This window comes from Heloderma suspectum, chromosome 4 (genome assembly GCF_057233095.1).
Source record: "Heloderma suspectum isolate Gila_16-S chromosome 4, 16-S_ref, whole genome shotgun sequence".
In the NCBI taxonomy this organism is placed as follows: Eukaryota; Metazoa; Chordata; class Lepidosauria; order Squamata; family Helodermatidae; genus Heloderma; species Heloderma suspectum.
The window spans coordinates 8989259-9004654 of record NC_139461.1 but is presented as its reverse complement, the minus strand read 5'-3'; the positions used below and the strand labels follow the sequence as shown (position 1 = coordinate 9004654).

Here is a 15396-nt window from a genome sequence, read left to right as displayed (position 1 = left end):
AGGAGATGCTTAAGCCTAGCTTTGGAGGTGTAGATGGACAGTGAAAGAAAAGGTTGGGATGTGGGTGTTTTTGTTTGTTTGTTTGTTTTTTATGGGGAGGGCAAAGTTGTTGGAGCTCATGGAAGGTCTGTTGGCCTCTACCCTTCCCCAGAAAATCATCACACTTATCCCAGCACACATACACACTCTGCTGCATTTCATAGCATGTGGAATTCAGTGTGAAATGGGGGAGAGAGATTTTACCCAGCCTTCCTGTAAATATGGAATTGCTGGTCATGTTCCCATTTTAATGGCAACAGGGGTGCATGGGTGAAGGGCACTGAACCTTCCCTGGTCCTGCTGCTTACCTCCCTGTAGCCCCATCGCCTAGCCTTCCTTACACAGCCAAGGTAATTTCTAGTTCAGTGGAGGAGCTCACCCATCAAGCACAAGCTTTCGATGCAGGGAGCTGAACTTACCATTGGCCCAGTGGAAGCTGGTGGCTCCAGTTTCAGAGGGCCAGTGATTCCATTCTGGGGTTTAGTCAGAACCAGCTAGGACTCTAAAGGTGCCATCCAAGGTGTTGAACCTATTTTGGGGATAGGGTGAAGCACCTTGGATAGCACCTTTAGAGTGCTAACTAAACCCAGAATGGAATCACCGCCCCACTGAAACCGGAGTCCACTCCACTGCACTGAGCTGCTTCCCCTTCTGTGAGCATTGTGCTAGTGTCTTATCTACCCTGCCCCCATTCCCACCATTCCTTTAGATGTTTCACTCAAACAGGGAGTTCCAAATGAGCCTTAAAATTTTGGTTCTGGTGAAGTTTGGTGGCAGATCTAGCAGGGATTTGTTGTTGTCATTGGTAGAACTCTAAATCGGGTATTGACTGTGGGAGAATGTGTGTGCACTAGCTGTCTATGTTCATTTTCATGAGGCATCTCATAGGACTGGGCTCTGAACCATTAAAAAGATCTATTAAATTAAAGTGGAAAATAACTGGCTTTACATGTAGAATGTTCTGGGTTTTGTCCCTGCCACCTCCAGTTAAAAGGATCTCAAGTAGCAGGGCTGGATTCTGCAGTCCACTCTGTGCATGTGCAGAGGGGCCTCATCTGGATAGGCTTCTTTGTGCATGCTGCAAAGGCTCCAAGGCAGCAACACCAACTCCATCACCAACTCTACCCCACAACAGAGGGCTTTGGGCATGTGATGTATGGTGCTGGTGTGTCCTGGGGATGTCCCCAAGAGAAGATAAGCCCACTTTATATGTTATTTCCTGGATGAACTCACAACTTCCTGTGATGTGGAGGACCCTGAGTTTGTTCTGACGAGCATTCCAGAGCCCAGAATCCCTGTCCAGGCTTAAGTTGGCAAGAAACTCTGCACAACCTGTAACTGAGCCGCAGAAAATGCTGTTCTAGCTTCATCAGCATGCATATGTTAATTTTAACATTGAATTATGAAATTATCCACATTAAATAAGAAGGTGGGTGGAGTCAAACCCAGGGCAAAGCCTACCCATGTAACAATAATAAAACAGAACTGAGTCAACCTGCTCATCCTTAGCGCATATGTGCAGAGTACACTAAACCAATCTCAAACCACACAGCCAAGAAGAGCTTTACAGGGAGTTATTGTTTCACAAACATGAACAGAGACTTTATCTAATCCTCCTCGAACTGGTTATCGACTGTGTTGAATGTGCTCTGAAAATGCAACTGTCGAGGACAATATGGGGCATTGTTATTTGTATCTCCCCCTGCCTTCTTTTTCTGTTGATTTCTTTGCTTGTGTGTGAAACGGTCTTAGGGATGTGCTCTCCGTGTTGAATGGGTCTACTGATCTTGTTACCTGTTTGAAATGTGTTCCCTGTTGAGAATGCGGAGATGCCTGGAAGACTAAGAGCTGTGTCAGCCTGGGCGGGTTTGTGAAATGTGTTGGAAAGGGAATATAGATGGCTGCCAATGAGTTGAGCCAATTTGCAGAGAGGGGTGGTGGAGTTTGAGGTATTCCCCTTTTGGAATGACAAGAAATATGGTTTATTACAAGATAAGGGACTTCCTAGCTGAATAAACTTCTCCTCTCCTCCTGTCTTGATGGCTGACACCCTCTCCTTCCCACTCATAAGAATCTTCATGAGTAAACTCAGAATTATCTGGTCAAATGTTTTGTTTGGTTTTCTCTTAGGACCAAGCATCTTCCCCAACCCCCATTACAGCAACAAGTAGAGTTCTTCCTGGCAGCAGCCAATAAGGGTCATCATTCCCGCACCCCCAGAAGTCCCAGGGGAACATTGTTGCCAGATGGATTTGGGGAAAACAAAATGGTAGCTGGGTTGCTGCCAGCTAGAACTTTGCTTGGCACTGCTGTAAAATGGCAGCAGCAGTGGTGAAAATGGCTAGGAAGGGGAGTGATTTTGCTCCACTTTCAACCCTCTGGCTCCCCTCCCCCAACTGAGCCCCAAATTATCATCTGGGGACTTTCAGCTCATCCCTACTGAGGTTTCTTACCCAGCTCAAAAGGGCCATAACTCTGGTAGAGCACATGCTTTGTATTCAGGTTCAGTGCCCACAGTCATCTCTGGCCAAACAGGTTTTGCAGGGTTTTGAAGCCCTACAAAACAAAAGCCTGCAAAAAATGTGTTTGACCAAAAGAAATAGTGTGGCAAATGTACATTGGAAGAACTCTGCTAGATCAGACAAAGCTCCCATCTTGTCCAGCATCAATTCTGGGAACTGATCTGTACCAAAGAGCATCATGCCAGAAAGGGAGCAAAACAGGGTGGAAGGAAAGAAAGAGATGAGAGGGAGTACACATGCCCCACTGTGCATGCTCAGTGAATGCACAGAGGGGGTTGCGAAGCCACATGGACTAGTTCTGCCCATCGCTATCACTGCACATCACCACCACCCTCTCTGGTCGAATGTGCTGTAGACGTTCATCAGAAAGCATTCTTCATGCAGAGAACTCCCACGTGAGAGTAGGATCCTGCTGCCAAGAACTCCCTCTGCATGTACATCTGAAAAAACCATGAAACAGACATTCTTCAGTGGAGCATGGTGTCAGTGCACAGCAATGGCCGTGGCTGAGGATATGTGCGAAGATGACCATGTGTGCCCCCTGATGATGTTCCTCAGTCACCAAAGTGATACAGTCAAAATTACCCCCCAACACACCTCAGCCTGTTCCAGAGCCAGACTGACCCACTTTGGCCTCCAGATCCAAAGCAGGATCTGGACAGCTGAAGCCCCCCCCCCGCCCAGCTGCATGAGCCCCACATCCACCCCCCATCCAGCCATGCAAGCCCCCTGTTCCTCCTTACCTGGACCAGTGGGGAGCATCCGCAGCACCATTTTCTTTTAAAATTGCAACTCTTCTTCTTCTTCTTCTTCTTCTTCTTCTTCTTCTTCTTCTTCTTCTTCTTCTTCTTCTAGAAATTAAATGTTTTGTAGATTGCAGCCTTAAAGGGGCCATCTACACAACATTACAAACCTAAATGGGCCATTTAAGCCCGTAATATTGTGTAGATGGCCACTTTATGGCAGCAATCTATGTAACATTTATTTACTTGGTGATTCCCTCCAAGAATGCAACAACTGTGGTCGCTCCCCATGGGTCCAGGTAAGGCACAGGGGCTCATGCAGCTGGGCGGGCAGCTGTCTGGATTGGGCCAAAGTAGCCCGAAGTACTTCAGAACAATCCGTCCCGCTTCGGGCTGCTTCCGACCCACTCCAAAACCGGAAAGCTTCAGTCCAAATCACCCCGATCTACTTCGGGCTTTGGGCTTTGGCCCGAAGCAGTGCACAGCCCTAGTCAAAATGGGGGGATGCAGCTGTGGAAAGCAGCACAGTGGTGTCACAACCATCTGAAATCCCAGGCTTTCACTGGCCAATCCTTTCCAACACGGCTCTGTGCAATCCCAGTGGCTTTGACACAGCTCTTGACCTTTGCGGGTGGGGGAGATGGGCAGTCACTTGTGGTTTCCCACACCTGGAATGACGTAGATGAGAGTGTTAATCTTCCCTTTCTGTTATTTTGTTTCTCCCCTCTCCCACCCCTCTTTCAAACGTTGGGTGTTGTTGGTTGGGATTTCATTTTGTTCTGCTTCCCTTTTTTTTTTTCATTGTGTTAAAAATTCTTCTTCCCTTCCTTCCTTCCTTCCTTCCTTCCTTCCTTCCTTCCTTCCTTCCTTCCTTCCTTTTCTCCTGCCCCCTTTTTGTTTTGTTTGTTTGTGTTCATGAGCAAAGTGTTTTGTTTCGTTTCAGTCTTTTAATTTTAATTGCAGTCAGATGGCAGTGCCCCTTTACGGCATCACGCTCAAATGTTCCAAGTGTGGAGTGGTTTCTTCCGCTGAAGTTTCGGCCACAGCCACCAGTAACGCCATGTTAGTTCCTCTAATTTCAACTTCCTTTCTTTCTTCTTTTTATTATACTTATACTCATTTTTCTTTTCTTTTTTTAGTTACAAGTCTTCTCTTTCATGCTCCCTTTCTGCACCTGATTTGATTTCCTCCTCCCACCTGGCTCTTTGGCCTCCTCTGTTATCTCCATGGGCCACATTCAGATGGCTAGATTTCCTAAGATGCCCTACCACTTTAAAACTTGACACCTTCCTCATCCTACAGCAGAAGCTTGGGAAGCTATGCCAATATAAAGGGCATGAATAGTTCCACTGAAGTTAATGGACCCTATTCAGGCCCATTAACCAGAATCAGCCCTCCATTTTCCTGAAAGTGTTCCTCCCTGGAAAAGTGTCTTCTGTCTTTCTGCCTCTCTCTCAGGGCACTTGAGAATTTCTTTAGAATTTCTTTTGAGCTACCTTATCATTATGAGGTGGCCAAGGGTACTGTGTGATGACGATGATGACGAGCAGCAGCAGCAGCAACATTTCTATTACTTGTGCAATCTTCTGTCTATCACTCTGCAGCCTCTCTGGCTGCCCACACGATTCCAATTCACCCTCATGCCATCTTGGGCATCTTTAATGGAAGTGTAGGAAGCCAGGGAGGACACAGATTGCCAGATAAATTATTGCACAGTGAAAGACAGGACACTCACAGTAGGCATGTGTGAGAATTTCATTTCAGTTTGTTTTCAACTATGTTTGTGGTGCTGAATTAGGGTTGCCACCATGAGAAGCTCTCATCTTTAACAGCTATAGGTCAGGCAAGTATATCATGGTGGTCTCCATGCTGAGAATAGCTGCACCTCCTGAATTTGGACAGTGCAGAGGGAGATAATTACATTTTATTTCAGTTTTTAATAAGGATTTGCCGTACTTTGCAATTTTTTCATATTCGGGATGGAAAGAACTTGATTTTAAAAAAAATGAATGCAGGAGTTACTGCTTTAATTGAGCATTAACAATACTGTCATGCTTAAAGGTTAACCCCTTAATATGAAGGTGGCAGCCTTTGTTAAGTGAGGTGTCTGCCATGCTCATGGATGCTGTGCCAAATGTTTGCAGTCATAAATTTAAGATTAGGGGGGAGGGGTAAAATAGGTCCCCCATACCAGTGCTTATTTTGGGGAGTGGCAAACATGTTGAAGGATTTGTAGGGGACTCACCATTTGCAGCTGGACAATGAGAACTGTAGTTGAAAAACAGAGGGAGAATCCCTGCCACAAATGGTTCCCCCCACACACACACACCACGAAACTGTTCCAAAAGGGTGTGCCCTGAAACAAAAATAATGGAAATAGTCTCTCTCTCTGCCATTCTCACTACCTGCAAATGAGGCAGCAAATTTCGGGGAGAGGGTAATTAAGCCCTAAATGGAATGTAGAGGGTCTTTTTTTTTTTTTTTTTTACAGCAAAAGTGGTGCATGAGTGAGGGATACAGAATCCTTCTACCTCTCCCATTTTGCTTTTGTGTACTTGACTCCACGGGCACTTTTCTGCTAACTATGCTCACTTCAAATACCAAACCAGACCTGGGAGAAAAATATCGAGGGCAACAGATTTGAGGGATGTAAATGCAGGAGGTTTCAGCTCCCATCACCTGCACACCATGTTACTGAACAAATTACCCCCCACTCCGTATGTGGATAGAGCAGGTGCATACATAAATAAACACAGCCACCACAACCACAGTCAGATGACATTTTACTATTTGGTTGTTGCCAGTGGGACTCTTCTTTAGTTGGGAGTGAGGAGATGCTCACAGCCAGACTCCACCCCAGAACCAACGGCATGTGGTGGTGGGATGTCAGTAGAGCATCTTACCCAGTGCTTCAGCTTCTGGTCTAGTCACACTCACATTGCCTTCCTGGCAGAATGCAATTTGCTGGTTGTGCTTTATAAAGCCCTGACTGACTTGGTGCATTAATACTTTAGATCACAATGAGGGAGTGGGGATAAATGGTTCAGCTTGCATTTTAATGCAAACTTTCAGACTGTTGAACTAAGAACCGAACTGAAATTTGGTTATCCTTTGAAATTTGTGCTTCTCCAAATTTTGCAATGGAATTCTCCAACAAAAAAAATAGAATGTGTGCAGAAATGAGAAAGTGCAACACAACAGGGGAAGTGCACACAACAGTGCATATCTTCATTTCAGTAACATTCAAAAATAGATTTGATTAGGAAAATTCCTTGTACAAATATATATATATATATATATATATATATATATATATATATATGGCAAGCTTGCATACAAAAATGCATGTATTCAAATAAATGTATGCACAAATGTTTATGAAAAAAGAATTCTCGAAGTTTGGGATGAATTGAACTAAAGATTGCAGGGGATAGCTTATCTATATTGGCACGTTTGCATTTATGTGCATATTTCTGATCCTGCTAGTCATGGGGGGGGGGGGCAAGCTAAGCAACTCAACATGGGATGCATCATGACACCATCCCATTGGGCCCCTACCCATTGGTCTCATTTGGGGATGTCTTAGAATTTAATTTCAGTTACTTAAGCATCATGTCCCATCCACAAGCTCAAAGGCCAATGGGAGTACATTTCGTAGCCAAAGTACATATATTCCTGAGCTTGTGAACATGTTCAAACAATACATTCACTAGAAGAATGCACACTTTCATAATGTAAATTTTTTTGGGGGGAATTCATGTTTTAATCAATGGGGGGTATGCATTTGGATGTGCACTTAAAAAAATGCACCTTAGACAGGTTTTTTTTTGGGGGGGGGGATGGAAAAGGCTTGCATTTAGGAATGGGAATGTATGCAACCAAACTTTGAGATGGCAATTGGAGGTCCTCAGCGATGCTGGAGAAATCCACTGTAGACTCCAATGAGATCAGATTCCCAAGAATCCTGCAGAGTCCACAGTGGTCCTCCCCGCCCCCGTTACATGCACAGTATCCCCCCTGTTACATGCACAATACATGCACAACGCAAATAGCATTGCCCTTATTTTTGCTGTAGTCTACGTAAATCTTTACGTAGACTACAGCGACCAAATAAGGAACAGGAATGGCGGCTCCCTATGGGGGCCGCCATTAGCGTACGTGCTTTTTTTTTTTTTTTTTAAGTCACCCGTGATAGGCTACGTGACGATTGACGTAGCCTATCACGGCTGACTTTGCAAATCTAGCCATGATAGGCTACGTTAATCATCACGTAGCCTATCAGGGGGCTTTTTTTTTTCTTTTATTGCAAAGGCAGCGGCGGCAGCCGGTCGAAAGACCGGCTGCCGCTCCCGCCCCGCTCGAACACCCGCCGAAGCGCCGGCCGGACCTGCCGCTGGGAGGGACATTCGGCGAAGGTAAGTCCCATCCCGGGGGGGGGGGTGCGGGGGGGTGCGGAGGATTTCTCCCCGAAACTTGTTCGGGGGGCCGAACACGTTGGCGCTCGGCCCTCCGAAATTTCGGGGAGAAATTCTCCGCCATCCCTACTATTATGTCTTTTTTTAAACCAGGAAGATCACCCTGCAAAATCTGGCAGACACTCCAGGGCTCTGGGGAAATCGAATAGATTTTAAATGGCCTGGATTTCCCTGTGGCAGACCCCCAACCCCAGACCGTATGTTGAGCCTCACTGATTCTCCTGTCCTTAGTCCCATTTTAGAATTTGACAATTGTGTTAGGGACTAAGACAGCAAAGGCAGGTAGAGTACAGGAGGAGCTGGCACTGTGACAGATGTGGCAGTCAGTTTTTTAAAATAAATTCACCTCAAGAAGAAGCTTAGAGAGATGCAGGCACATTTGCGTAAGGGCTGCAGTCATTTTGGTGCAATTCCATAACTATCAGAATTCCCTCCTAAAAGTTCTGTTGGTATCTTCAGCTCCTAACAGAGTTCCTAACAGTCCCACCAAAGCCCTGTCATGCCTCCCAGCTTCAATGTTGCAGATAGTTTCATCTTTCCATACCTCAAAGACATTCAACCTTGGCATTCGTCTTTGATGCCTTACCTTCTTTCTCTTCTCACAACTCCTTACCAAATTCAGTTCCTTGGCATGGAACCTCTGCCCTCTCTTCTTAGTGCCATCTGCTAAAACATTTGTCTATACTCTGCTCGATTCTTGCTAAGAGCATTCTCACCTCCTCCTTGTTGCCCTTCCTTCCTGCCATATCTATTTTTTTCCTGTTCTGTTTGCCTCACACCTCCTCCTTTACATCAGCTCATTACTTCCTCAGTGCCAGCTTCAAAGTCCCCTAAAAATGCTCTACATCCCTCTTCTGATGATATCTCTGCAACCAATTTCTCTCCTGCCATCCATTCCAACTTCTTCTGTCCCACACTTGGCTTACTGGTTATCAGCTCCTTCTGCCTCTTCCTCTTACTTCCATTCCCATGCCGTCTTCAGTACTTATGTGTGAACCTGTTATTTGTGAATTAACAACACTAAAAGGTGCAAGATCCTAGTAACATCCCCTTCTCCAGTTTCATGTCCCAAGGTAGTTTAGGAAAACCTGTTGTTTAGCTCTTGAAGGAAATGCATACCAATGAAGCCATCAGGCAGACTCCTCATTACTATGCATTGCTACAATAAGGCACACATTAAGAGTGTTAGCACAGGGAAGGCGGGAAGATGACCGAAGGCAGGCCCTAAGGGATCATCTAGTGGAAAAATCTAACCAAGATCCAATATTTGGTTGTGCAATTGACTTTTGAGGGTTGTGGTTGTGCAATTGATTGTCTGGGGTGAGCAAATATGAACGCCACCTAGTTACCCCCAATGCAATATCCTAATAATCGATCTCATAGCCAAACAACTGACCTCTTGACTCTCTTGTTCCTTGCATGGAATATACCTCTGTTATGATGTCATCAGTCTCTCTCCTTCTCTCCCCCCATGTGTCATTTCTGTTCACTTTTTGGTTGGGGTGGGTTCCGTTCTCCTCACCCTGTGCCTGTCCTTAAGTCAGTTTTATCAATGTCATGTTGCAAAGGGTGACCTTGTTGGGGCTTTCTGTTAACCAAACTGAGGGACCTGGAGTCGGGAACATGCCACAATTTAAATGAGGAGGTGGATGCTGGGGTGTTGGGATGCAGGGCTTGGTTTTGCATGTCTTTACTGGATTTATAGCCTGATTGAAAAAACATCATACCTATTCAAATCCGGCTCTGTCAGTCCAAACAGCATTTTGCGCCACCACCACCACCACCCTTTTGAACTGGTTGTTAATGCTAGTGTTACCAGAATAGGACCCTCCTCAGTGCTCTCCACCTCACCTCTGACTACCATGGGGAGAAATACTTTAGAAAGCAAGTGTGAAAAATACAGGAATACAACCCCTGCTTCTGACCATTGTAGATAGATGGGGTTTTATTTGCTTCATATGAATTCAAACAAGATTATGAGTTAATCTCAGTCTTTCCAGGGTGGGGAAGAAATAATTCTAGAAGAAGGTGAAACACAATTACGAATTGGCCCTGTTTCTTTCAAAAGGCTTATATGACCCACAGTGTGGGCAAGAATTCTCACGTAAGCCCTAGCTCCAACTTCTGTCTGCTGGTGGCACCTTATTCCCAGTGCATTCCACTCAACAGACTTCACTGTTACATGTTGCACAAGCACTCTTATCCCATGTTACACTGCTCACATAAGTAGACCATGCACCCTTAGGGTTAGTCATGCAAATTAGGACTGCTTCATAAGGTATGAATCACCTTGAAGAATGAATCTGTATGCCCAGATCCCCCTGACCATGAACAAATGTTTATCCATCAGTCTTCATATGGAAAGATCTAAAAAGGAGTAGTTTGACCGCATGGAAGACGTAGCACACCTTTGACCTTACACCACTGCCTATTTGGCAAGCCTGAGTTTTGAGCAGTTTGGGTGCAGAATATTCATTCAACAACACAAATGGTGTCTTCAAAATGGATCACAACTTGGAGTAGAGTGGAAAGAAAAACATCACATTGGACTCTTGTATGTCAGAACTAGGATACTCAACATTGGCCTTGGGGAATCTCGCTTTGAATTTATTTGAACTAGTTCATCATTTGGGCTTTCCACTGGCATGGCAATACATGGATGCTTCGTGTGGCATTGAAACTGGCTCTCAGGAAGGCACAGTACCTCTCTCAGAGCCTAATAAAAAGGCTCTTAATTCAGAATTTAATTAATTTAAGCCATATCAGGTACAATGAAAAGCATGTTTTCTCCTTTCAGGAGCCTCCCATGATCCAGAAAGGAATAGCAATAGAAAACAGATAATTTTCCAGAAGCTCAAAGAGAGATCTATGCAGGATTTTAAAAGTATCATGCTTATGCAACTGAATCACACATGTTCTGCACGGTTTGTATTTTTTCTGTCTCACAGAGATGCCACAAAGCTATCTTTTCTTTTTCTTCCTTCTAGCCCACAGAGATGTTGTGTGGGTTAGGTTAGGTATGAATGAGATACAGTAGTCCAACCTGCTCTCTTTTCCACTATTCACCTTAATTCTATTTTATTAGTAGCTTGGAAAATCCTGCCTGTACCAAAAGGCTTATTCCTCTGTAACCCTTTGGGATCAGGAGGCTTGTGTGATCCACTCACTTGAGTGACCACAGCATCATAACTGGACTTGCAAGAAAGCTCACTGATGTCCTCTTCTCTTTCTTCTCACAGGGCATCCCTTTGGAGTTCCTGTGTGGTCCTACCTCTCCTTGCTCTCACCTGGATGTCAGCAGTGCTGGCTATCACAGACCGTCGGTCAGCCCTCTTCCAGATCCTCTTTGCAGTCTTTGACTCCTTAGAGGGCTTTGTCATTGTGATGGTGCATTGCATCCTGCGAAGAGAGGTGGGAACCTGAACATGTATAGTTTAGGGATGGGGGAGAAGTTTATTCAGCTGACATTTTAGAGCCAATTTACCAAACTTCACTCTTTCAAACCACGGTGTGAATTTTAAGTCCATTAAGTATTGAAATTCACACTTCTCAAAATTTTGCAATGGAATTCTCCAGTAAAAAAAAATAAAAAAAATGCAAAGATGCATATGATTGGAGAAATCATGTTAAAATATGCATTATATTAGGAAATTCCTTGCAAAACAAAGTATGTATTAGAAAATTGCATACAAAATGCATGTTTTAGGAGAAATGTGGACAAAAATGCTTACCAATTTTCATGCAAATTGCTGTTGTCATTGTATAAATAAACTTTAGTCTTGAACAATGAGATCTCGAATGAAAGCAGAATTGTCAGATTCATCCATCCCCTACCATTGTTAAATTCAGCCAAGCTAGAAGTTTGACATGCTTAAGGGGAGACTGTATTTTTCCGACTCCCTTCCTGCAGCACACACGCCCCAGTTGTGACATCAGCGACATGGGAAGGAGGTGGCTGACTCAGTTGGAGTTTGCAGGACTGGCCCTGCAAGCCCCAGGTGAATCCCTCCCTGTGTTGCTAGTAAGTACCCTGATTGGGTGGGACACGAGTGGCGCAGGAAGATCTCAGCTAGCACATGCAGGAGCCCACTCCTACAAGTGCCAACTGAGTTGTTTTCTCCACGCGGAGAGGGGCACGGAACTCCATTTCTGTCTGTGCACAATGGGGAAAAGGGGGGGATTCAGGCAGTACTTCAGGGTGGGGCCCTAGCCCCATGATGTCTTCTGGCCCACTGGTGTGGTCCAAATCAGGCAGGCCAGTGCCTGGACCAGTATAGGTTGCCCGCCCCTGCTGTAATGTTTCCATTATTTTCTTTCCTACTTAGGGATGGTTGAACTTACTGTGATCCGGGTTGTGTGCCACTCACTGGATCCCCACTGCAGTGCACTGCCCACTTGCCTCTTCTCACCATGTGTGGTGAGTTGCCGGGCAGTCTGCAAGTGCCTGTCAAGCAGCGCACGGCTGTCCAATCCCTTGCTGAGCTGCCATTTTTCATAAAAATGGCGGCTCAGCCTTTTTTGTAACGGCCAATTTCACCAAATGGTGGCCGTAAAGCAGCCATTTATGCAAGAATACAGGCATAAATTGCCATTTATGCCTGTAATCTTGGATAAATGGTGGCTTTATGGCTGCCGTTTGCATAAAATCAGCTTTTACAAAAAAGGCCAAGCCACCATTTTGTGGCTCAGCGAGGGATTGGGGATCCTCGCGCTTGCCCGACTCCGCACATGCTGAGTCAGGCAAGTGTGGGGATCTGCAGACTAGTATCTAAGGGGCTGAGCTGGCAATTTCTCTCTGAGCCTCGAGCCCCAGCCAGAGACCCGCAACATCCTAATTCTTACTTCTAAACGGGTTCCCTTTTTTGTGACTCACTTTGTTATACAAATAGCTGACTTGACACTAACATCTTATGTTACCCAACATCAAGTATTCCAGGGAAATACTTGGTGTATCCCCCTGCAACCACTGTAGGACCAGGCTGGCAATAAGAGCAGCAAGAGGGATGGGGGAAAGCACTCTTTGCATCACAGCTCCCTCAGCATTTCAAACAGCCTCCTCCACTAAGAGTCTTGAGAACCATGAACTGCTGATACTGTCTCCCTGATGAGGCTTACAGGACTCATGGAAAAGCCTATTAAAGGAAGAGCACAGATGGAGCTGTAGTGAACCATTGAGAATTGAGGTGTTTGAGATGTTTTAATTGTTCTCTGGTTTTACAAGGTAAACCACGGATAACTTTTTCGTTGAAAGGTAATGTAAACATATTCCAAAATAAATTAATAAGAAACTATGGTTTGGATCCAGAGTTAGTCATGCTTTGAGTAAACCCATTGAAATCAATGGGACTTACATTAATCTTGACCAACATGTCTGATTTATTTCAGTGGGTATGCTCTAACTCTGGATCCAACCCCATATTTTATTATTTTGAAGGCACTGGTCTCCACGGACATACTATTTGTTGATGTGATGGACTGAGGAGTTGTTTACATTTTTCAGGAAGATTCCCTGATGGCAGGAAGGCAGTGTAGAAATTTGTTTATGAAGATGGATGAACTGATAAATACGGACTTTTCTAGCACTGTTCCCTTCGAACTAGTGGTGGTCCATTTCTGCACGTTTCCTCCCATTTTGTTTTAGCAGCTAGTTTTCTTGACTGCCCACTTGGCCCAATTCCAAACCTTCCAATCCCACATTTTATTCAGTCTGAGACTTCCATCTGATTCTGTCTAATGCAACACCTTCCTCTAGGTGCAGGATGCTGTTAAATGCCGAGTGGTGGACCGCCAAGAAGAAGGAAATGGAGATTCTGGGGGGTCGTTTCAGAATGGACATGCTCAGCTAATGGTAGGATAAAGTGCCTCTTGCTTTTATTAATCAATAGGAAAGATGCAATTGTTGTTGCCCCAGAGAGCCAAAGGCAGCACCAGCTAAAGGTTATGGGAGTCCACATGTCCACACACAAATCCAACACAGAAAGGCACACAACACACTGTCATGGCGTCCCTGACCCTGAGGTCCCTCAGATGAGGATTGGGTTCAGGCCACTTTATTCAAGGAAGAATCTTCTGTTCCTTTACCCATGCCCTCCTAGACAGAGGATGTGGCTTTACCAGCACCCTCAGACTCAGAAGACAAATTCCCAGCAGCTCCTCCATCTTCGAGACCTCACAAAAGCCAAAGGATTCAGAATCAATCAAGGACCATGTGTAGCACAGTTGCCTCCTTCAGAAAGGAGCCTAATGCAGAGTAGGCCCTGTCTGCTTTAATAAGGCTCCAGTTGTCTTCAGCTCTCTGTTGATTCAGCTTAGGCCCATAGCTCAACCAGCAGGGCCCAGTTTTTCAGGGTCCTGATCTCTGCTTCAAGTAAATTACCTTGAGTTTGCCTACTGGGCTTGACCCTGCAAGACTCAAGCTCCAGCCTACACACAAGCTCAACAATGCACAGCCCCCAACACTCCCATCAAGCCTAACGTATCCTCTCAGTGCTACACACAATAATTCTGCTCATCATCATCGTGGCCAACCGCTTTGTATCCTACATTTCCTCCTGTTGGGAGAAGAACTCCTTCTGTTCTTGTGATGGTTGCTGTCAGCCAAGTAATGCCCTTAATTGGATTTAATTGTCATCAGGCTGGCTCACCCAAGACATGTAAAGCCAAACACCTGCTTTTATAAACTCGGTGCTCATACTACCTGGCATCTCATCTCACATGCTTGATAGTATAAGGACATTTATCATGCTGGTCCCCTCGTCCTAGTTTTAGAGGAGAGGAACTGAGGCCATGAGTTGTGAAGGAATTGCCCCAAAGCCTGATGAGGAAATGTGTGTTCCCATCCTGGACACAGTTTAATAAAGTGAAAAGGCTGTATAGAAATGCAATCCAATAAATCCAATAAACAAATTGGTGTGTGTGTGTGTGTGTGTGTGTTAGGGATGGATGGACTCACCCACATCCAGCTTCCTTGGGTGCTGGCTGAGCTGCAGCCCCCATTTGCACCCCCCCAAACATGCTCAATGAGCCTGCACGCTAACCCAGACCCCCTTGCTGATCAGCCCTGCATCCAGCCAGCAGGTCTGGCACTGTTTTTGAGAGCTGCCAAAAAACCTAACATCTCTCAAAAGCAAGGCGGAGAGAGGGATCCCTATGGGGTGCTCGAAAATGCCCTGTTTCTTCTGAGGAAGCAAGGATGCCAGGTGCAGGGAGGGGTGGAAGGGTAAACCCCTCCCTTCTCCCTGGGCCTGGAATCCTCGCCTCCTCAGAAGGAATGGGGTGCAGCATATTTTTTAATGATTTTGTTCCATTCTTGTGCATCAACAGAACGAAGGCATTAAAACATATGGAAAGCAAGGGGCCATGATGGTATGGGCTTGAGGGACACTGTGTGCCAGGCTGGGGGAAGACCTAAAGGGGTTCCCCAACACTAGGTCATCCCTTCCCCCCCATCACCACACACCAACTTTGCCCCGCAAAAAGGCATTTCCCCACAGCCGGGGTGGAGTATCCTTCTAGTCGCGTGCCTTCTAAAAAGCAAGCAGCAAGAGGGTTGTTTCAGCCAGGCAAGGGAGGAAATGCCTTTAGGGGGATGAAATCCCCCCAAGGACTAATGTGCCT

At 45.5% G+C, this 15396-nt stretch overlaps 1 protein-coding gene across 1 annotated transcript in view; it reads left to right on the top strand.

Annotated features, from left to right (window-relative positions):
* ADGRB1 (adhesion G protein-coupled receptor B1) overlaps positions 1 to 15396 on the top strand; it is a 365002-nt gene that overhangs the window by 318131 nt on the left and 31475 nt on the right. The window contains exons 25-27 of the mRNA XM_084847946.1: positions 4268 to 4366; positions 11019 to 11190; positions 13532 to 13627. Coding sequence (XP_084704072.1) covers positions 4268 to 4366; positions 11019 to 11190; positions 13532 to 13627 — 367 coding nt within the window. The remainder of the gene's footprint in view (positions 1 to 4267; positions 4367 to 11018; positions 11191 to 13531; positions 13628 to 15396) is intronic.